A 21,288-nucleotide genomic window follows, 5' to 3' on the forward strand; every position below is an offset into this window, starting at 1 on the left:
ATTTAATAAAAAACTAGCTCGTGGTTTTTGTTGTTGCTTTATTATTTATTACTTTCGATATTTCGTCCTCCAACGGAAGACATCATCAGGAACAATACTGTTTAAACATATAACAAAATTTTACAAAATATTGCCAAGCTTCGACGCCGACCTTGTGTTGTTGCCATCTGTTTTGTCACTGCAGCATTCTCTTATTTTATTTTGTTTATTTTTCTGATCAGATGTCTGTAACTGTGTGCTAGATTCTCTGTATCTGTTTTGTAATTTATTCGTTGTGATGTTGGAGTATTCATTATGTGTAGAGTTTCCAACATAAGTCGCTTTTGGTAGTTGTTCTCGCACTGTAGGATTCTCACTCTCTCTAATTCTGGGAATTTTACGTCCACATTTGGCTCACAAGTTCCATGGTAGAAGAATATAGTTAGACGCATCGACGCAGCTGCTGGGACTATGAACTGTCAATCCAATTTTGGAATTGAAAATGTTGAATTAAAAATTTTTTAAACTTGTAAAATTTGTTGAAAAATGCATATCTTTACAACCCACGATTTGTGTCGTATAAGAAAACATATAAAAATGTACTTATATTTGAAAAGAAATTTAAAAATTTTTGACATATCAATACTCCCAAGCGTTGCATCTACCTGTATTTTTCTACCATGAAAAGTTCTTACAAGCACAAAGATCCCCTGCCAAATATTGTAAGTTCTCAACGAACTGTCGAAAAGCTGTGTTAGCAGACAGTTTTCTGTAACAAACTGTTACAAATTTTACTGTACCAAGATACAGCTTTTGCTTCTGATCCTTGTCAGTGCAAAAAATCTTAAAATTTGCCATTTCCACCCATGTTTAATGGTTCAAAATGGCAAATTTTGAGAATTTAAATTTCTAATTAAAAAAAGAATAATGATTTTATGATTTTTAAACTGCTTGAAGTTCATTCATTCAATATATTTTATTTCGTTTTACGTATTTTACATTCCTGTAAACAGAGCAAATAACTTGTTATCTTGTAAACATAAGTCAATTCTCAAAATAGATATATTAAATAGCATATCATTTTGCGAACAAAAATCATTACGTTAACGGTTGCTCTGTTGCTCTTCTTGTACGCTAAGCCATGGCAGAAGAATACAGGTAGATGCATCAACGCTTAGGAACATTGATATGTCAAAAATGTTCAAATGTTTTTTCAAATATAATTAGATTTTTATATGTTTTTTTATATGACATCATTCGGATGTTATTATAATTCGTGTTTTCAACTAGTTTTACAAATTTAAATAATTTTTCATTCAACATTTCCAATTCCAAAATTGGTTTGACAGTTCATTGTCCCAGCAGATGTGTCGATGCGTCTACCTATATTCTTCTACCATGATGCTAAACTGTTTTTAAACTGTTTACCACTGTAGCAGAATCTAAACAAATAAGAAAGTCCATAGTCGAGATGAACTCAGGGAACTGCGGAACGAGTTTATCGAACGAAGCGGATTTCGTTCCGATCGTTCCACTCTCGGAATAGTTCCTTTGAACTAGTTCGTTCCGGAACTACCCAACTCTAATCATCTCGTTTTTGGTGAAGAAGTTTCATCTGAGTGGTTTCCGTTTCGTAATATTTAATATTTCAGTAATTTAAGATTTTTTAACCAAATATAACAGACTTAAAGCGAAATGGTGTTGAAGGAATACAGAATTGCTATGCCGCTGTCGTGTGAAGAGGTATAAATCCTAATATCCACAGCAGTTCCAACAACTCTAAGACATTAACGTTTATTTACCTTTATTTGTTAAGTATCAAATTGGACAACTATATATGATAGCGCGGCACAGTTTGGAGCAGTCTGGCGATGGCGAAGGAGTAGAAATTATCACGAATGAAGCGTGTGAGGATGCTGAATATGGAAAGGGACAATACACTGAAAAGAGGATACACTTATCAAGGTTTGACTGGTTTTTCCTTACCCCTGTGCGTGTGTGTGACGGTATTTTTTTTCTTTTTTAGTCGTTTGCCATACTGGATACAAGCTATATGCCCCCGAGTTTTCTATGTCACAGAAAAGTCGTGGAACTTCTTTCCATTCACAAAGACAGGTGAGTGTAGTTTTGATTTACCAATTGTTACTCATAATATCTTGATTTATACTGATAACTAACAGTGTATCATCTAGATGTTTGCAAACACAGAAAATAGGTGCGTCTGGTTACTCTAAAATTTGTAACAATTGTTACAAATTGTTACTGGAAGTCGTCTGTTTACCCGAAAGTTCTGCAAAAGAGAGCGGTTGGAGAGAGAAATTTTGACAGTTCTTTCAGTGAGAGTTTGCAAATTCTTGCTGGACAAATTTCTTCTTGCAATCACTTGCATCTCTTCTTCTTCTCATTCATCGACATTCAATCAGATGTTTTCTATTGTTTATTTAGTTTCAATTTGAGAACAACGTAAAAGAATGTGAAAAAAAGTAAATATTAATATGTAATAAGAAAATAAAAGACTATTTCCAACATTTTTATTTAAAAAACTTGTAAAATTAGTATTGCTTCCTTTGTTTTAATTCTCCTTATGGGGACAAATTGGTTTGTTTTGACAAATCAGCTGATTAGTTGCAAACTTCTGTAGGAATACCGTCTGTTTACTTTTCGCATTTTCCTTGCAAAAGAGAATAAAACTACCTTACTCTCTCAGAAAGAAGTTGCTGGACAATTCCTGCTGGAAAAGTAACCAGACACACCTAATATAACTGACTTAAAAGGTCAATTGCAAATTAAACACATAAAAAAAACGTAAACAAAAATGTTGACAGTGACACAATTTTAGTTTTTCACTGTGCGTATACGACCTGTTAAATGGACCTTGGACTTGGACCTCTGACGCAAAATAAAGCACCAAGTAAACATTTAGCACAATATAACTATTGAACCAAATATAGTCCTAAACTGTACCTAGTCTTACAAAGTTATTTCATTTTTTCTGCGCACATAGACAATTATTTGTGTACATATTATTGACATGGCAATTAGAAAGTATGGTATAATTGAATTGTTAATGTAAAAAATAAACTATAATTTCAAATTGGCCGACATGTATATAACGGTCAGCATATTGCAAACATATTAATCGAGACTTGTGTCTGCATACATGAATGAAACATAGTCGCATAAACCCGTAAGGAATATATACCTATAATTAATGTACCTATTCAATAAATAATAACACTAACCTATTTTTATTTTAATTTTTTTCTTAAATCTACTGTCAAATTATTACCAATTTTACGGAGTACAGAATATACGGTGAGTGCTATTGGTTAAAAATCTTCTGCAGTTATTCTTAATATTATCTTTTTGTTTTAGTGTTCCTTTATTCCTAAGCTAAATGTTTTTATTAAAACCAAATATGAGGACAACAATGGAACTTCTGAAAATGTATGTAGCATCACAATAACCATTGCAGCAACAGCGTAATTAACACTTAAACTTTTTGCTGTATTCCAGTGTCTAAATTTATCCGAAGAAGACTTAAAGAGACGAGTTATTGATAATGTGGACATTGCCTTCGATGAATTGCCAAACAACAAACATTATAAAAAGGAAGAGGACCCCAAGTTTTTCAAATCAGTAAAGACAAGTACATTACAGTAATCTGTTACAAATTATACAATTCGTTATAATGATTATGTTTCCTTAACTATATCACACAGATCGAGGCGGTTTGGTGGAAGGATGGCGTGAAACGGACAAACCTATAATGTGTTCCTATAAATTAGTTGATGCGTCCTTCGAGGTATGGGGACTACAGACAAAAGTGGAAGACTTCATTCAGCGATCCATTCGCGACGTATTGCTGCTGGGACACAGGCAAGCCTTTGCCTGGATAGACGAATGGTTTGGCATGACTCTGGAAGATGTCCGCGAATATGAACGTAAAATTCAAGAGGAAACAAATAGAAAACTCCGGCAAAGCAATGGTCAAGATGAAGCGCCGGCAGAGGAAACGAACGAGCATGAATTAGATGAAGACAAAAAAGAAGAACACAGGGAAGAAAGTAAAGATAGCGTGTAAAAAAACAAACGAAGAAGATATATTCCTAGCATATGAAACATGAAACTTTATTACACCCAAAGAATATTTTTTTAGATTCAATGTACTCAGGAAATGAAAAAAATACCTATTGACGTAGAATAATTGTAGTCTGTGTTGTAAGTAAAGAGCCTTCTTAAAAATGCAGCTCAAAATCCTAATTCAACTGCCCTTCTACATTACACCGCTTAGAGATTAAATATGTGTATGTCAGTTAAGAAAAATGCATAGCGTATACAATGCACAAATTTACTTGAATAAAATGTATTTATTGATACCTATATATGTATTTCGTTACTGTTATCTGTATAAATAGTTTCAATGTTTTCCCACCGCTGCGTGTCCCAGGAACTTTTCTTGTCTTTAAAATATGATTGGCGACTGTACATTATGGCAGTTTCATCACAATCCAAGGTACTCGACCATAATTTTTGTAGTAATAATAATCGTAACCCAACTTGCCTAATATTAGTAATATCAATGCGGCCAATAATCCATTGACCCAATCCAGGATATGAATTTTTGATTCGTCTTTTGGCTTGCAAACATCTTCGCGAGTAAGAGTCATCAGTCTGGACTTCTTCTCTTCCCCATCTTGTATGTATTTGCAGGTAATATTCCCCGAGTCCCTCATTATATCACCGTATTTTATAACAATCTCTCTAAAGCGCATAGCAAATTTACAGGAACAATGCCAAGGGTTCATACTCAACAATAAGAGATTGGCATTCGCATTATCTTCCAGTGCATTATCCAGGGCGTACACTGGTATCTGGAAATTAGAATAATGTCATTCCACGGATTCTAATATTCCGAAAATCCGATTCGATACTTACCTTCCTCATTTTATTATTTCTTAAACTGAGCAGGCGAAAATGTTCCAACCAATAGCCCCCTTCCAAAACATCTATGCTCTCGATTCTATTATTATCTAAATGCACATCGACAACATAGCGATAGTGAATGTTATTCCGCAACGGCGAGACATCTGAAATCTAATACAAACCCTGAATGGTAGAAGATTAGGTCTGCTATTTCTAACACCTTACCTTATTATTGTTTGCAAAGAACATGGTTGTGTTGGCCGGCAGATAAGCTGGTAATCGATTAAATCCTAAATGCGAACAATTTACTGTGTACAAAGGCATATGCGTTTTTGGAATTATGTGATGCATAATACACGAACAATTTTTCAGGTCTTCGTGGGACTGGCATGCATTCTTTAACGTCTTCGAAAGAGATGAAGGTGATGCAGTGCATAATGCTATAATTGCTAATCGGATGTTACAAAACCCTTACCACTTTATAGTGCATAACTGTCATTACATTTCTGTCTTTGAATTTGCGATCGCCACACGTTAATGTTTGACGATCAGCTACATAACTTGCCCTCTCTGGTATTAGAAGCCACTTCAAATTCCTTGTACAGTTCCATGGGTTACCTTTAAAGCATGATATTGACAATTTGAAAATTATCCATTGCCTTTCGCCATGTACATACTTACCGGACAGATATAGGCTTTCGAATGCCCTTGGTAGTAACAGCGGTGTATCGAGTTGTATCAATTTATTCCACCTTAAGTCGACAATTCTTAAGGGGTGTATTTTCTTAAAAGTCCTTTGTCCGATATGCGATAAATTCGTCCAGGAAATATTTATCATCTGAAGTGAAAGACGTGTCCTCATCGGGGTTTATTATTTTTAATTTCATCTAAACAAACTATCTACCTGCAAATGAAACATTTCAGGGAAATCGATAATGTGTGCCATGCGACTGTACTCAATGGTCAACGACTTAATGCGCGGGAATGCCTGTAAATCGACAACTGGATTAAAATCTCGCTCCGGCCAACCACAAAATATTATGTCTTCCAGTCTGCCCCGATACTTCTGATCGCTATTAAGCAGGAGCGGATTTTTCTTAAAGAACACTACACATTATCCCAGAAATGTTATACTACTCACTTTATCGACTGCAAATTTTTCCAGTTACCGAAGCACCTGTAAAGAATCAGGATTGCAATTAAGTACATGAAGAGAGGGTCTTTACTAGAATCTACCTCAATGCTCCATATTTGTATTTTGTACAGTTTCCAGAAACCAATTCAGGGGATTGTTTCCAATCGAGGCAGGAAATGTTGTGTTGCTGATAGTGTGGCTGATAATCTCCATAGCAAAGTCTATACGGACATGGACATGTTAAAAATAGTTAGTAATTTGATTGAGGACAAGGCCTAAATAGTTGTTCTCTGTATTAATACCAGAAATTTGACATTTTTTCAGATGTGGGGTAGTTTCATTTGTGTTAGGGCTTCTTTTCCCTTATCAACTGTTCTTCAATTAGAGTGGTCTGGACATAATACTTCCGATAGGATTCTAATTGAATCAACTACTCCTCTTTGTAATGTCCATATAAAAATCTATTTTGATAATGCAAAGCGTTCAGCATTGCAATGTGTACACTTATTTTTCTGTAAACAAAATGGACTGGAAATAAAAGTGCTAATTTATCTACTAAAAATAACAAGTAAACATAAACACTCCGAGTTCACGATCCTAATCTTTACGACTTTCTTGACAAGTTTTCAGATTTCGTTTGCCACTCGTCGACAGTTTATTACCAAGTGCTACATTATGTTGTTCTTTAAGAAATCATGTACCTACGTACACATGTATATTTGATGAGCACAAAAGCTGCACGATGAAGCTGCGTACTTCTTTTGTTGACCAAAAAAAAAAAAAAAAAACGTATTGGAACATTTATGAGTTTAGGGATTTGAAAAAAAAAAACCCACAATAGATGATTTTTTTCTTTTTTTATGGCGATGCTGAAGTAACATTTTGCGCAAGAAACAACAAACTTTTAATGGTACCGAACATCAAACAATTTTGGAATTTTAATGATGATGAGATACATACATACCAAAAAAAAAAGAACATAATTTTTATTCCGGAAAACGATGGGTTTTATAAATTCGGCAGTTTTATGGTTTGTTTTCTCTTGCCTTACACATTGTTCTAATAAACGGAAAATCAATGCCACATTTGATGTGTTAATTCGGTCCATTCTGGATTTGTTATTAATAGAAAAGGTGCCCTTGAAAAACGTTCTCAGTGTGTATTGGAAATTTGCAAACTATAGTTTAATGCCCCCAGTGGCCACATCGGAAAAAACATATAAGGTTTTTTGTATTGTACTAAAGTGCTGTATTTTTGAGATTTCAAAATTGAATTGAAATGTGAAGAAAATCTGCGTCAGAAGAAGCCTTCTTAGTCCTCCAAATGAAATAAATGTTTTGAATTTTCGCAATGTTCACAAATGCCAACCCCGCTTATCTTCAGAGTCTAAGCAAATAGTAATTTATACCAACACTAGACGCAGAAGCGTTCGAGTCGACTTGTATTGTGTACATTAATGACGACGTTTGATCCAAGTAATTAGGAAGACAATAAACTCATCAGAAAACGGTAAACATTTCTGGGCGTTTAAAAACTTGTGACGTTTTGCACAAACACATATGTTTTATTTTTGTTACATATCCATATTTGTTTATTTATATTAAACCGGGAGGGGAGACGAATTTTCGCTTAAGATATTTCCGTGTCCCAACCCATTAAAATGTTGAGGTTTAATCTGATCTTACGCACTTTGTCACTGAATATACGATCGCTAGAAAGACAATCACATATGGATTCCTTGGCATTTTACGTCAACGCGTTTCAGGTTGCTATTATTGTCCCAATTAGTTGTTGTCCTTCGTTGAAATGTCTCACAAATCCACAATCATTTTAAATAGGTAATTCAAAGTTGCCTGCCGTTGGCAAACTATCTTCACGTTCGCGTTTCTCTTGACGATTTTATCAGACTTCTGACCGCTTAACAGTTGAGATTTGAACGAAAAGCTTTTATTAACAATGTGAGGAGCTTTTTTTGGGACAATGAAGTGTTAATTTTCTGTTCAAATACCTCCGTCGCCCTTCTGGCAGCCGGCTGAAGAAGAAACCCCATTCGATGCGATCAAAGCTGAAGAAAACAAAACAACTTTTCAAACGATTGTTAATATTTTTATTTGTTGGGCTTGTTCTACAAAAACACACACTTGGTTATCAAATATCTTGGCTGTTTAGCATGCAGCTTCTTGTTGTGTACTTGCTAATACTAATTAGATTAGACCGTTTACAGGTTTTGCATGGAGAGATGTCATCGTGTGATAAAAAATGTTGCGACCATTACTCACTAAAGTGACAAGTAGAGCGAGATATAATATTAAATTATAAATAGCTACGTAGCAACTTATCCATTGAGAGCATAGTTGTAAAATTAAGTTTTAAATTGTACATTTTTCTAATCATTTTAAAGGGGAATAATTTTTCTACTGTTAAGAATGAGGAAATTCGACGTTTTTTTTTTAACCGAAACCAATATTTGTTACCGATGTTAGAGATCTCCGGGAGACAAATATTAACGTATGTATTGCAACACTTAGTCGAGTACATTATGGTTCGAAATACATAAGGGCCATTCAAGGCAGGATATTAAGCAGAAATTATAACAATAATACAGTAACAATAAACAATTTAACACAAAATATAGTTTTTCAAAAAACGGAATGTATGGTAAACACTAACTACAAATAATATTCTAGTGGTATGGTCTTTAGATTCCGTCGTCGTCTTCATCTTCTTCTTTATAAAATCTGATCTTAGAGTTATTAGTTAAAATCGACTTGAAATGTAATTTTCGTAAGAGAACGTGGAAGGGGCTGTACTATTAGCGCGTCTAAAATAGTATATATGAATGTTCCCGTTCCAGGCGTAATTTGGCTCTCATTGCCACATTTCCCATCGGATCGGAGGGCGGAGGAATTCCATTTATTTCACGAGCTGGTTCTTTGTAAAAAATTTCCGTTCGTCCCGACTTGTAACCATAGAACACAGTATCGTACGACCGCAAAACCAAATCGGTTATCTCTTCGTGATTTATCATATCACTGTGCATAGATTCAAGGGTGCTGATTTCAACAGGATTCCACGGACCGTTACGCTGCAGTGCGTCCCATTTAGAATCGATGCACATAAAACTATAGCTACCATCACGTTTTTCGCATTCAACATTTATATTCAGTGTCTGGCTGAGATGAGACTCCATATGGGGGAATTTGGACACACAAATGTCAAACTGAAATGTTTTGCACAGAGGTTAGACATGGAAAACGTATCAACAGAAAGACAAGTAATTACGGACAGGGTTATACTAACCAATTTATGTACGAGCTTAGATTGCTGCGAACATCCCTCTTCCATTACCAATACGAGAGTCATATTTTGCTGGCCGCATATGTATAGTTCGGCTTTTTGAAGACCGTCACCCTGAGTGATGGCGTTAGAAGAAATACTATCCAGGGCGTCAACAGCATCATCACATTTCAAGGAACTACGCCGGCCAATGCATTTAGATGTGTTTAATGGAGTTTGGATTTCAATATTGGCACCCGGAGTAGCATCCCATGCTGGACGTTCATCGTTCAAGGCTAAAACAGAAAGTTTGGCCATTAGTGGGGTCAAGGGTACGGCACCCAATTGCCTGCGTGGCGGAACTGATGCCGTATTTTCCGAAAAAGACTTCAATGGCAGGCTTAAAGCTTTCTTATCGAGTGGCGTTTTGACGCTACAATCCACAGAGGGATCTCGCTCTAGATTTAGATTTCGATCGGGTATGATATTTTGAGTCGGTTTCTTCAGCGATTCGTCTAGTTTTTTTAGTTCATTGTCGAATTCCTTGAACTCTTCTATTAACTGGGCAATTTCTGCATCCTGTTTAGCATCCTCGCTGGCCTCGCCCCATAACTTGTAGTACTTTTCTAAAAACTCCTGGAACAAACTCCGGGAAATGGGTTGTCCGTTTACATTGAAAACCGGATTAGTTGGATCTGTTATTGTTTTAGATGTCTTATTATCATCGGAATTTTCGGAACTATCGTCATCTTCGTCACCGTTCTCGATGAAATCTGGAGAGGCGTCGCCGCCGTTCCGATTAACATCAGTCTTGAAACTTTGTGATATTTGTTTTAGAGAAATCTTTTTCGAAAATGTTTTCAACGAATCGTGAATATCCGTGAGGGAACTTCTTCTTTCTATTTTATTCGGATTGGAAATGAAGTTATGGAAAAACTTTTCAAAATCCTTCTTGAGCGAGTTTCTCTGATTGATATGTTGTACCGTGCTGTTGGTGTGCTCTGTTTTGCCGTTGGAATTGCACTCATCTTCGGGATTCGCACAAATTGACATTATATTGCCCACAGCCAATATCTTGTTCTCGGCCATGGGAGTGGAACACACGCTTGTTCGACCAATGTATTCCGGGTAAGAGTCATTTTCGTCAAAGTTAATCGATGATATACCCGACTCTGGTAATTCTTTGTTGGAATAATTTTTCACACGCAGCGGTAGGTGTGTGGGTCGGTTCACAATTGGCTTCGACCTGGGAGTTGGTTGACAGATCACTTCCTCGTTTACATTTTCAGCCAGAGACAGCGTAGTATTTTCCTCAGGTATGTGCGTAAAAATAAGTGACTTATCCCGTTTCATTTTTCGCTTGCTATATTGGAATGGCAACGCGCCCTGCCCAAGTTGGGTTGTTTGCAAATTTTGGGCCCGTTGAGCCTCTGCCTGCAGTTTTCGATATTGTTGGTTTTCTATATAAATTACTAGCATTGCGACTCCATTAGGTATGTGAAATTCCGTAGATGTTAACTGTTCCGCAGTTGTTCGTATGTGCAGTGGATCGGTAAGAATTATGTTTTTGGTGAGTGAATCGCTGAGTTGAGATGCTACAACCCTAAATGACGGAATCGTGAACTAAGTATTATAATGCTCATGTAGCAGCTGTACAATATACTTACTTATTATGGTAAAGAATGGCACCACCCAACACTCCCTTTGTTTCTTGACAGCACTGTAGTGTTTGTATTGCTTCCAAGAATATATTACTGGCTGTTTTCGGTATGCGCAGCTTGGGTATATTTTGGAAGACGTTTCCACTGTATTGGAGAATCGGAAGATATGTTTCGAATATGTGGTACAACTTCTCCGATAAGTTCTTATTTTGTGATTGCAGTGCAAATTGATCGTAAATGAGCTGCAAATCGCGGTGATAAAATTTCACGAGAGACGACAGCAAATCGGCACGATGTTGTAGAAGATAATCTGAAATATTTCGATCGGTACCCACGGCCTAAAAAGCCGAAAAATATGTTCATAATGCGGCAAAATGTGGAACAAAAAAATACGTACCAAGATAAATCGTCCGAACTCCTTAAAAACAAATTTCCCATTCTGCAAGGCGATAATCCGTGGTTTAAATAAACAGTCTTTTAGAAAATACGATGAGCCCATTAGCTGACCGCATAAAGCTACCTTTTGAGTATCAGAAACCCAACTGGGATGAAAGTACAATACTGCTTTTACAGGATCATCGGCTTCTTCCTTCAAGCATTCGGTGTCATAGACAAACACGATCATTGTTTCCCTACACACAAGTTGATATTTACATACATAGGTGACATTACTAAAATATTTTATTTGCAAAACCTTATGCTACACGTAATATACTTTGGACCAACAACCTCTGCTTATCCTGTATACTATTAATATTCAATGTATTTTCCGTGGCAGACCATCTTTTGGAGTTTTCTCTTCTCCATCTCAACATATTTTTTCGTTATAAAATACAATCGAATGTTTGTTTATTTTTCTTTTTGTGTGTTATCTTTGCGTTCTGGTTTTGTATGGCAGGTTATTTTTTGTTTTTAAGATAATAAAGTATACCTTGCCACGTTACAGTGAAAGTGATCAAGAATCAACAAATTCATAACTGTCATAATATGCATGAATTGACTGTTTTAAACGCATTGTTTAGCATTTAGCATGCTTGAATTTGAAAGCAACTTAAATTAGTTAACTAGAGTAGTAAGTCAACGAACTAAAGCATGTAGACAAAAGACGGAACATTTCGCTTCAAAACATCCTCATACAACTCTAATATATTTGCATTCCAAATTAAGGAGTTAACATAAATTTTGGATATACTGTGGTCGGGTAAACAACATTTTGAGCCGGCAATTTGTAACGCCAATTTTGTAGAATATTTTAATTGTATTATGGCCTGTTTTTGAATGACGATTCTAAAGTGAACTCAAAGGAAACCACACATTCATCGTATGTTCAATCAAATTTTTAATTTTTATCTAATTTGAAAAATGTTCATGGAATGAGTCTTCTTCCGAGTTCACTTTTGAATTATTATTCAATACTGACTGAGGGGAACAGTTCCCATTTGCACATATTGTCCTTCAAGACCTGTGTATGGGCAGGCAGATTAAGAGGAACTCTTCCTCTCCAATTATCAATATAAAAAATCGTTAAAACTAATAAAATCTTTCGGGAAGCGTGCATTGATCTGGTTGTTAAAATCACAAAAATAAAGAGGAATAAAAATATAAAATCAATTAACCTCTTCTCATCATCCGTCAGCAATACGCTGCCCAATAAACTTAAAATTTCCTGATAAAAAGAATCAAAGAAAGGCATTGTGCAAAATAAATTATCTGCAAATAAAAATAATGATTAAACAAAAAAGGGAGGTGCATATAGTGGGGAGTGGCAAATAAACAGGACTAATAATACCAATTTGTTCTTACTTTGCCATGGTGACGAACGGGAGTCTGTGGCTCGCTCACAATTACTGAATCAATCCAACGATGATTTTCCAAAAATATTAATTTAATTATATTTATTTATTTTATTTATAAATAAAATCAGAGAATCCTTCAATGGATTCATTTGTGTATGCGTTGTGAGACAATGGCAAGATAAAGAAGATAAAGATGAAATCAAAAGAAAAACAACAGAGATCTGAAGATCGAAATTGTCGTTCTCACGGTAAAGTGCTCTACCAATTAGCCCAAATCTAAACGTAGCCTCAAAGAGATTATTAATCTATTTGTTTGACTTTTTGATAGATGTTTTCACACATTTTACATTTGACAGCATCATAAAATTGCATGCGACTTGGCAGTGGCTGGATGATTCTTGTTCTACTAAAATAATAAATATTTTCTTCTGTAACACGGTTCCCTAACTAGTTAATGTGCTTATGTGGTATCACCTCCAATTTTGAACTTTTTGATTTCCCTTTATATTTCGTTCCCATTAATTTCTCAAGTTCCGTTTTGATCGCCATTCTTATTTTGATGAATGAAAATCGACTTGTTATCCCTAGCTTTGATGGTATACATTGCATTTTTGCATATAAAATAGATTTGATTGGAAATATAGAATTTGTAAACTATTTGGATATTTAAAAACAAGTGTTTAATCCGAATAATCGGATGTTCTGAATAAAATATTCCATGTGAAGTAATAAGTTCAAATAGAAAAACTTGTGTATAGTGCGCAGTAAAGTAATAATTTTGCAAAGCGTTGACGACAGTCTTCGTGTATTTTCCAATTGTCTGTTCTCCCATTTGAATGTTTTTGTGTTTTTTTTTTCTATTCGAAAAATAGACCAACAAAAATCTCCTAAGGAATTTAATAGAACGCAAAACAAATGATAAGAATCCGGAGGAAGATGGGTCCTCATCAACCACTGACACCGAATAACAACAAGGAATGGATATGTTGTTTCAATCTCCATGTCCTAACAGCAACTATAATGATTGGACTCTGGCATTTGGTAAGTCTTCAAATTTGTAAATAATCAATATTTCATTAACGGGCTTCGGTGTGGGGGTATGGCGTTTTCATTTTTTTCTGGTTTGTTCTTGGTTTTGTTTCACGTACCCCAATTCAGGGTCACGATGGAGTGGAGTTGTTGTATTGCATACGTATGTTGTTATTACCTTAATACAGAATATTTACTCAGCAAAATGTTTAATGTCAAATTTGTTTATGGGATTACTGGTGTATGTGAATCCGGAGAAAATCGTTCGACATTTTACTCTGTACATATTTTGCACATCTTTTCTATGTCTCATTAAACGAATTCATAATAACTCTATTTGATTGTTACAAACAATGCAGTAGAATAGAAACATTTTACTTTGGACATCCGATATAAGGCAATGTGTGTAAAAATTTAATACTTTTTAACTTGTTCATCTCACCTTTTTTAATGTTATGTTCAATAATTTTTAATCACATACGAAAAATTTAAACAAAAAAACAATAGACTACATTTAAGCCATTTTGACTATCTAGTTTTTGAATATCCTCGCTCTAAGCCTATTGGCGGTTATTATGCGTAACCCTCACATGATGGAAGAACTGGAAAACAGTTACGATTACAATGTCGACATGAATGCCCCAGCTTTGCCAACACCCCTGAGTAAAGTTGATCCCCCCTTTGCCTATCGCGATCACTCGCTTATCTACCGCAAACAATACCGTAAGTTATGCGCTAGCAAAATTAAATATCTATCATCTATATCCAAGGGCTTTTTGCATTTCCAGAGAGCTATGACATGGGCGGTCTAGTCTGTACTTGCATGATTGCCATTACAATGATGATGATTTATGGAGCTATAAAAGGAAAACCATCACACCTGCTGCCCTTCTTCTGTCTCCAGTTATTCGACTTTGCCATAACCACGTAAGTGTCTCGCATTTGGTGTAGGACCGCTTTCCCATAAAATTATTTAATTTATTCCTTTTATTAAGCTTGACCGCTGCTGGTTATTTGTGTTACCTTCAAGCTATCCATCGTCTAATAGACGAATCTCATCGTTTGCCGTGGCGTGAGAAGCTCTTGGAGCTGTCCCCTGAAGAACTTGTCATTGTGGTCCTGATTGTTTTTGTTTGCATTGTTTTCCTGAAAGCTTATGCCATCGGCATTGTCTGGCGTTGCTATAAGTATTTAACTTTGAGGCAACAAAGTATGCGCACATTGTTGCCTATGGGCATCTCTGACTTGGCTGGAAGCAGCGTGGGTTCCGAGGAACGGGCATATTCAACTCTATTGCCTAATTACGATGAAGCAGTTGCAGCATATATGAAGCAAGCCCCACCCCCATCTTATCAAGTAGCCATGTCTAATTTGCCCAGGGAGGAACCCAATAATGGCCCCGAAATAAATGTAGCTGCTGGAGCTGACGAAGACAACAATAATGACACTTCAAACAACAACAACACTGTACACATTAATAACAATACGCCAACCATGAGGCGCAACAATAACGTTTCGGGTGACAGTGCAGTGGCCATCGTTGGAGACTCAAATAACGATTTATCGCCGCCACCTTCGTACAATGAAGTTATTATCGAACCAGAATTGCCCACAAACAATGGTCCAACAACTGGAGGAAGTATCCAACATTTAAATCCATCCAGCTCTACTAACGTTCAGCCTAATAGCAATGAAAGTCACGCATAATTCAAGTTCGTGACAGTGACAGGGGTTTAAGCAGTTGTTTTAGTTATGGGTTGTGGTTGAATTTTTCTAAGATAGTCTTCGGTTTGGTAGCTGTGCAGTCGTTGATGAGAAGTCAATCAATTCTATTGGCATCTCATTTTTAACACGAAACATGTTACCGAACTTGTTACTTGACATGTTTGAAACGTTGTTTTAGTCGAATGCAAACCCCTTTTTTGGAACATGTTTTTTCTCTATTTTTATCACTTAGTCTTGTAATTGTGACAAGAACGCGCACCCCAATACATTTAAATTACTACACAAATTATGATATGTTATAAAGGATAACGCCAATATTAGTTACTCAAAATAAAAAAAGACATACACCTCACGTTATGTATTAATCCGAAACGCAGACAATTTTCTACGTTTAAACTCTCGTATAATTTCAATCAATAAACCATGAAATTCCTTTAGCCGTAGTATGCTGTCCAATTCTTAATCAGTATAAATTGCAATCTGCTGCTGTAGTTGTTTCACAAAATTGCAAACAAATTGGCTCTTTGTTTATTTTACATTATTCTTTTACTTACATATATATAATATATATTTAAAAAAAATATTAACTATGAAGACTTTTATGAATGAAGATTACTGATAGACTAATGTACCCTCATTAATCTGTGCAAAATATATATAAAAAATACAAACGGATGTTGTAAAATACACAATACACACGCATATGTACACATCCAGCAAAGTTATTCGAATATTATAGTTTTAATTAATAAAAATCAATGCCACAATGAGGTAGAATATATTCGAGCTTTTCTGAAAGGCTCGAAGATAAAGCTATCTGTGGTTCTAAAAAAAAAACACTTGTATTCATTAATTTCCAATAGGGAAGGTGGTTAAAGTTGAATCGGATGAATCACTATTACTTTGTATTATGGTATCGAATTAAAAATGAACCAAAGCACGACAAAGTGACTATGCCTGATTTTGATAAAATATCATAGAAAAATGCAGCGTCTCGAAATATTTTACAATTTTCTGGAAAATGTTTAAGATTTTGTTGCATATTTCTGTCGAAGGATGTCGTTCTCGATTTAAACTAATCTTTTCTTAGTGAAATACTAACTGGATCGGCTAACTCAATTCGAACACACTCAGTGGGGGCATTCCTTTGTCCATATCATATTTGGCAACGCAGAGATCCCAATTTTTCCCGCCATGCAAGCGTCAGTTTAAAAAAAAATTAATGATTTGGTATATTTTGAATTTGCATTCGATGTATTTTTTGAGACTACGAAAATACGTGTGCAAACTTGAAGGGAGACATCTATCAGGAGAGAAACTCGGCAATTTTTCCTTGTCAACCAACCATTTATTTTGTGCAACAACCATTGTAACTTTGCTACGTTTTTTTTTCACAAAATCCTTCGATACGAATCTTTGTGCGAGCAAAATGCTTAGTGTTTTTGCGTTTAACAAACTCGCTGAATAACAGGAAAAAAGGGAATTTTTCATTTTTGCAAATGACAGACAGTGTTATAGGAAAATACTAGGAACATCGACAAACCAAATTTCAAGTGGTTTAAAAACTGATTTCCCAAAACAAACAATTATTTTAAAGCCAGTTTGAATATAAACATGTTTACTAACTATTCGACTTATTTTGAAATTATCTCCTCTCGGTTCCGTTGCGTTCCTTTTCACATCCACTTTTCACTCTTACACTTTAAAGAAAACAGCACTTATGGTGTCGCTCGCACTCACTGGACTTTTTAGTTTTCGAAGAGAATCTCGTAACAATTTGTTACAGGCTATTGCGTCACCAAAAATATACACCTTACAAATAAATGTATGGAAGACACCAAATTTTCTTTATCTCCATATTCCGCAAAGATAAGAATGTTTTGGTTCGGCCATTTGGAAGATTTGCGCTGTCTTCCAATCAGTGGTGATACCAATTGATTCGGAATAAATCAGAGTTGGGGGGTCATAATTCTTGTAGATCTTATCGTCCAGTCATGATAAGCATTTGCAGAATACAATTGAGGAAGGCCTTTCTAGGAGTATAAAACTGGTGCCCCGTTTGCTCATGGTTGTTAGTTGATTTTCAGCAAAGAATTTGACAATGGTTTCGAAAACTTTATTTGGTCTCTTGGCCGTCCTCTTCTGTGCCCAAGCCGCATTGGGACTCACCATTATCTCGAAATCCGAATGGGGTGGTGCTGCTGCCACTAGTAAAACGTCCTTGGCCAATGGCTTGTCATATGTGGTCATCCATCACACTGCTGGCAACTATTGCAGTACCAAGGCCGCTTGCAGCCAAGAATTGAGGAACATTCAGAGCTACCACCAGAAGACTTTGGGATGGGCTGATATTGGTTACAACTTCTTGATCGGCGGTGATGGCAATGTCTATGAGGGTCGCGGCTGGAATGTTTTGGGTGCTCATGCTACTAACTGGAACTCCAAGGCCATTGGCATCTCCTTCTTGGGTAACTACAACAACAGCAAACCCACTGCTGCCCAAATCGCTGCTGCCAAGAGTCTTTTGGCCACTGCTGTCTCTCGCGGTCAAATCAAATCCGGATACATTTTGTACGGCCATCGTCAAGTCGGATCCACCGAATGTCCCGGCACCAACTTGTGGAATGAAATCAGAACCTGGGCCAACTGGAAGGCTTAAGTAGTTGTTTAATAATTGTAAACCTATCAAAAATAAACATGTTCTTTCAAGCGTAGTGAAGTTTGACTTTTTGTGTCTGTGATAGTTTTTATAACTTTGCAGATTTTGTTGGTTCCTTTATAACACTGTGATGGCATGGCATTAACTACGAAAATCAGTGCGGCGATATAGACATCTTCATCTGCGGCCATCTGGTTGGGGCCCACAATATTTTAAAAGTTAAACTTTAAATGAGCCGCTTCCTCGGAGCTTGGTTTGCTCTCCATTTAATTACGAAATAATTACTCATATTCACACACAAAATTTTCTTCATTCGATTCCTTCTCAGAACAACGATGGAATTGCTAGCTACCATTCCGAGCAAGTGATGGCATTTAAAATGATTCAAAGCATAAATATGTAATAAAATTCTGTAATTTCTCGGAGCAAATGCGATCCTGAATGAATAGTATAATTTTGTTTGCTCTGTGATCCAAGCATCGCTTCTTGTCTGTCCACAAATTCGAATCTGGATACAAAACTAGTAACGAGCTTCTCAAAATTATTTTGTTATTATTCCTAAAAAAGACGACTAGTTCGTGTGAGTGGGTTGATTGCTTGAATTTTCACAACCAGTAATATTGAAATAATGGGTATTGGTTGCGAGACATTTAAATATCAAATATCGTATACATATTCAATACACATAGAACACTTGGCAGTCATGCCCCAAACGACTTCCCACAAGCGGGATAATTAGACAGAGATACTCAAGATTCAATTAAATATTCGTTGTGGTATTGGTTCAAAATCTTCCATGCTGCAGAGGTAGAAGGAGTAGATGTTTGTTACAGGCTTGAATTTAAACGTCAATTAAATGGCTATCACAAGAAGTAAAAAAAAAATAATATTTTCGGCCAGGCCGAACTTTTAAAATCCCCACCATTGGGTAAAAAACTACAAATACCAGAAAGACCGTTTGGATAATGCTGTTAAACTTTTCAAAAAACCATAAAGTGGGTGAGGCCGTTGTATGGGGGCCATACCAAAACGGGAAACTCTATCGACAAATTTATACTTAAAACCATGTGATCTACCAAATCTTATTAAATACCAAATTTGTAACAATTTCGTGAGTAAATGTGACTAGGATTATCAAAAAAGCGAATATCGGTGGGTATCGTTATATGTGCCCTATAGGAAAACGTGGACCAAAATATTCAATGTCCTGTCACCGGAGCTACATCCCATTATGAACTGCAAATACCAATTTTAAGACAAACCCGTGGGAAAATGTGGCAAAAATCATCAAAATACTGATTGTCTGGAGGTACCATTATGAGGGGGCTATACGAAAATGTTGACCTACACATACATTGTTCCGCCACCGGAGTTAGAACCCATTACAAACCACAAATACATATTTTTAGACAAATCCGTGGAAAAATGTGGCAAACATAATCAAAATACCGAACATCGGGAAGTACCTTTATAACAAAAACCTGGACCGATATATCTCATTTTCAATTCCAACTGTTCTAGACACAATACAAATTGTTGTGCCAAATTTTGAAGCTCTACGTCAAATAATGCGGGCTGTATCGTGATTTCAACAGACAGAGGGACAGACAGCCAGACATCGTTAAATTGATTTAGATATTTAAGGATGCTACAAACGGAATGACAACGTACCGTTATATACCTTCCTTTTCAAGGTGGGGGGTAAAAAAAAATGAAAACACATGACGGGGGTATTTGTCAAGTTCTATAGCGACCATTCAAAAAGCTAAACGGTCATGGAGTCCAAAGTGAGAGCTAAACGTCCACAATTTCTATGGACATGAAGATTTTAGTTTTGGCGGACAGATAGAGGAGACATCGCCCGTATTTTATTGTACACAATTCTGTGTTAATACGGATTTCAGACTTTTCCGCCGACGAACTACCTCCTTTACGCATTCTTACTGTCTTTAGTGTCAATTTGCTTCGATAGGATCTTAGAACTTTTAATCCTACGTCAATTAAAGTCCCTTCGGAACTGATGTCGTCAGACACAATTTTTTTTTCTGGGATTCATGTCATCCTGTCCCCTTGTTACTCGTTCAAGGAGGGATAGTAATAAATTTGTCGTTCGGCAGGTTGAAACATTAAATTAAATGGTTTCGGGTGCAATCTTTTGATTAAGAGATATATGTATTCACTAAATTTATTTATTAACAGCGGGCGGAGATAAAAATCTGATAGTGTGCGGTATCACCACATTCTTATTGGGCTAACAACTTCAGTAGCCATGTCAGAGTTTCGTATATAAATGCCGTGGAACGGCGAACCATCATCAGTTGTGTTAATCGACAAGCATAGCAATGGTTTCGAAAACTTTATTTGGTCTCTTGGCCGTCCTCTTCTGTGCCCAAGCCGCATTGGGTCTCACCATCATCTCGAAATCCGAATGGGGTGGTGCTGCTGCCACTAGTAAAACGTCCCTGGCCAATGGCTTGTCATATGTGGTCATCCATCATACTGCTGGCAACTATTGCAGTACCAAGGCCGCTTGCAGCCAAGAATTGAGGAACATTCAGAGCTACCACCAGAAGACTTTGGGATGGGCTGATATTGGTTACAACTTCTTGATCGGCGGTGATGGCAATGTCTATGAGGGTCGTGGCTGGAATGTTATGGGTGCTCATGCTACTAATTGGAACTCCAATTCCATTGGCATCTCCTTCTTGGGTAACTACAACAACAGCAAACCCACTGCTGCCCAAATCGCTGCTGCCAAGAGTCTTTTGGCCACTGCTGTCTCTCGCGGTCAAATCAAATCCGGATACATTTTGTACGGCCATCGTCAAGTCGGATCCACCGAATGTCCCGGCACCAACTTGTGGAATGAAATTAGAACCTGGGCCAACTGGAAGGCTTAATTTGTCCATAAATGTTTGTTATACATTTAAAAAAAAAAAAAATCAATAAAATTTTCTGAGCTATAAAGAGTATGTCTGTATTGTAGTTTGAAACACAGAACCTATTTAAGGACTATATGTATGTAATGTCCTTTTCTCGTGTTTTCCAACGTGTGATCTTCTCCATTGCCAGACAAATTCTTGCATTGTATAGGGACCCACT

At 36.4% G+C, this 21,288-nt stretch overlaps 6 protein-coding genes across 10 annotated transcripts; 4 read left to right on the forward strand and 2 right to left on the reverse strand.

The window, feature by feature from the left end:
- The first annotated feature begins 1,447 nt into the window (after positions 1-1,447).
- On the forward strand, positions 1,448-4,362 carry LOC101895494 (cytoplasmic phosphatidylinositol transfer protein 1). The gene is made up of 7 exons (XM_005186518.4): positions 1,448-1,722; positions 1,796-1,944; positions 2,006-2,094; positions 3,287-3,294; positions 3,355-3,426; positions 3,496-3,628; positions 3,702-4,362. Exons 1-7 carry the CDS (start codon positions 1,675-1,677, stop codon positions 4,061-4,063), a joined length of 861 nt encoding a protein of 286 aa, XP_005186575.1. The 5' UTR covers positions 1,448-1,674; the 3' UTR covers positions 4,064-4,362.
- Positions 4,317-8,004, reverse strand: LOC131801156 (protein singed wings 2-like). Its single transcript, XM_059119296.1, has 9 exons — positions 7,730-8,004; positions 6,142-6,261; positions 6,047-6,082; positions 5,810-5,978; positions 5,587-5,743; positions 5,381-5,523; positions 5,131-5,310; positions 4,918-5,076; positions 4,317-4,853 (listed from the first exon to the last, which is right to left on the reverse strand). Exons 1-9 carry the CDS (start codon positions 7,783-7,785, stop codon positions 4,470-4,472), a joined length of 1,404 nt encoding a protein of 467 aa, XP_058975279.1. The 5' UTR covers positions 7,786-8,004; the 3' UTR covers positions 4,317-4,469.
- Positions 8,005-8,124: 120 nt separating this feature from the next.
- LOC101895848 (uncharacterized) lies at positions 8,125-12,961 on the reverse strand. 3 transcript variants are annotated; one of them, XM_005186521.4, is made up of 6 exons: positions 12,781-12,961; positions 12,594-12,687; positions 11,375-11,609; positions 10,984-11,315; positions 9,341-10,919; positions 8,125-9,260 (listed from the first exon to the last, which is right to left on the reverse strand). In XM_005186521.4, the coding sequence occupies exons 2-6, from the start codon at positions 12,668-12,670 to the stop codon at positions 8,862-8,864; spliced, it is 2,622 nt and encodes an 873-aa protein (XP_005186578.1). In that variant the 5' UTR covers positions 12,671-12,687; positions 12,781-12,961; the 3' UTR covers positions 8,125-8,861. The 3 variants fall into 3 exon arrangements, with proteins under 3 accessions (XP_005186578.1, XP_005186579.1, XP_005186577.1); XM_005186522.4 differs by lacking the exon at positions 12,594-12,687; XM_005186520.4 differs by lacking the exons at positions 12,594-12,687; positions 12,781-12,961 and adding an exon at positions 11,707-12,567.
- A 386-nt stretch (positions 12,962-13,347) lies between these two features.
- LOC101896356 (lysosomal-associated transmembrane protein 4A) lies at positions 13,348-16,114 on the forward strand. 3 transcript variants are annotated; one of them, XM_059119298.1, is made up of 5 exons: positions 13,348-13,369; positions 13,646-13,814; positions 14,339-14,525; positions 14,591-14,729; positions 14,798-16,114. In XM_059119298.1, exons 2-5 carry the CDS (start codon positions 13,689-13,691, stop codon positions 15,507-15,509), a joined length of 1,164 nt encoding a protein of 387 aa, XP_058975281.1. In that variant the 5' UTR covers positions 13,348-13,369; positions 13,646-13,688; the 3' UTR covers positions 15,510-16,114. The 3 variants fall into 3 exon arrangements, with proteins under 3 accessions (XP_058975281.1, XP_005186583.1, XP_005186581.1); XM_005186526.4 differs by having other exon boundaries at positions 13,358-13,498; XM_005186524.4 differs by lacking the exon at positions 13,348-13,369 and adding an exon at positions 13,376-13,542.
- A 1,481-nt stretch (positions 16,115-17,595) lies between these two features.
- LOC131801157 (peptidoglycan-recognition protein SC2-like) lies at positions 17,596-18,241 on the forward strand. Its single transcript, XM_059119299.1, has one exon. The coding sequence runs from the start codon at positions 17,629-17,631 to the stop codon at positions 18,184-18,186; it is 558 nt and encodes a 185-aa protein (XP_058975282.1). The 5' UTR covers positions 17,596-17,628; the 3' UTR covers positions 18,187-18,241.
- A 2,251-nt stretch (positions 18,242-20,492) lies between these two features.
- On the forward strand, positions 20,493-21,158 carry LOC131801140 (peptidoglycan-recognition protein SC2-like). Its single transcript, XM_059119247.1, has one exon. It carries the CDS (start codon positions 20,529-20,531, stop codon positions 21,084-21,086), a length of 558 nt encoding a protein of 185 aa, XP_058975230.1. The 5' UTR covers positions 20,493-20,528; the 3' UTR covers positions 21,087-21,158.
- Positions 21,159-21,288: the final 130 nt, after the last annotated feature.

The sequence above is a fragment of the Musca domestica genome, unplaced genomic scaffold (genome assembly GCF_030504385.1).
Source record: "Musca domestica strain aabys unplaced genomic scaffold, Musca_domestica.polishedcontigs.V.1.1 141, whole genome shotgun sequence".
Lineage (NCBI taxonomy): Eukaryota > Metazoa > Arthropoda > Insecta > Diptera > Muscidae > Musca > Musca domestica.

Coding starts and splice junctions, on each gene's coding strand:
- LOC101895494 (XM_005186518.4), top strand. CDS start 1,675: ATGGTGTTGAAGGAATACAGAATTGCTATGCCGCTGTCGTGTGAAGAG. Junction 1,945..2,005: donor AAGAGGATACACTTATCAAG/GTTTGACTGGTT, acceptor TTTCTTTTTTAG/TCGTTTGCCATACTGGATAC. Junction 3,427..3,495: donor ACAATGGAACTTCTGAAAAT/GTATGTAGCATC, acceptor GCTGTATTCCAG/TGTCTAAATTTATCCGAAGA.
- LOC131801156 (XM_059119296.1), bottom strand. CDS start 7,785: ATGCCAAGGAATCCATATGTGATTGTCTTTCTAGCGATCGTATATTCA. Junction 5,744..5,809: donor CTGAAATGTTTCATTTGCAG/GTAGATAGTTTG, acceptor CTTTCACTTCAG/ATGATAAATATTTCCTGGAC. Junction 5,077..5,130: donor TCTTTGCAAACAATAATAAG/GTAAGGTGTTAG, acceptor GGTTTGTATTAG/ATTTCAGATGTCTCGCCGTT.
- LOC101895848 (XM_005186520.4), bottom strand. CDS start 11,792: ATGTTGAGATGGAGAAGAGAAAACTCCAAAAGATGGTCTGCCACGGAA. Junction 10,920..10,983: donor GCCATTCTTTACCATAATAA/GTAAGTATATTG, acceptor TCCGTCATTTAG/GGTTGTAGCATCTCAACTCA. Junction 9,261..9,340: donor CTAAGCTCGTACATAAATTG/GTTAGTATAACC, acceptor AAAACATTTCAG/TTTGACATTTGTGTGTCCAA.
- LOC101896356 (XM_059119298.1), top strand. CDS start 13,689: ATGATAAGAATCCGGAGGAAGATGGGTCCTCATCAACCACTGACACCG. Junction 13,815..14,338: donor TGATTGGACTCTGGCATTTG/GTAAGTCTTCAA, acceptor TTGACTATCTAG/TTTTTGAATATCCTCGCTCT. Junction 14,730..14,797: donor TTCGACTTTGCCATAACCAC/GTAAGTGTCTCG, acceptor CCTTTTATTAAG/CTTGACCGCTGCTGGTTATT.
- LOC131801157 (XM_059119299.1), top strand. CDS start 17,629: ATGGTTTCGAAAACTTTATTTGGTCTCTTGGCCGTCCTCTTCTGTGCC.
- LOC131801140 (XM_059119247.1), top strand. CDS start 20,529: ATGGTTTCGAAAACTTTATTTGGTCTCTTGGCCGTCCTCTTCTGTGCC.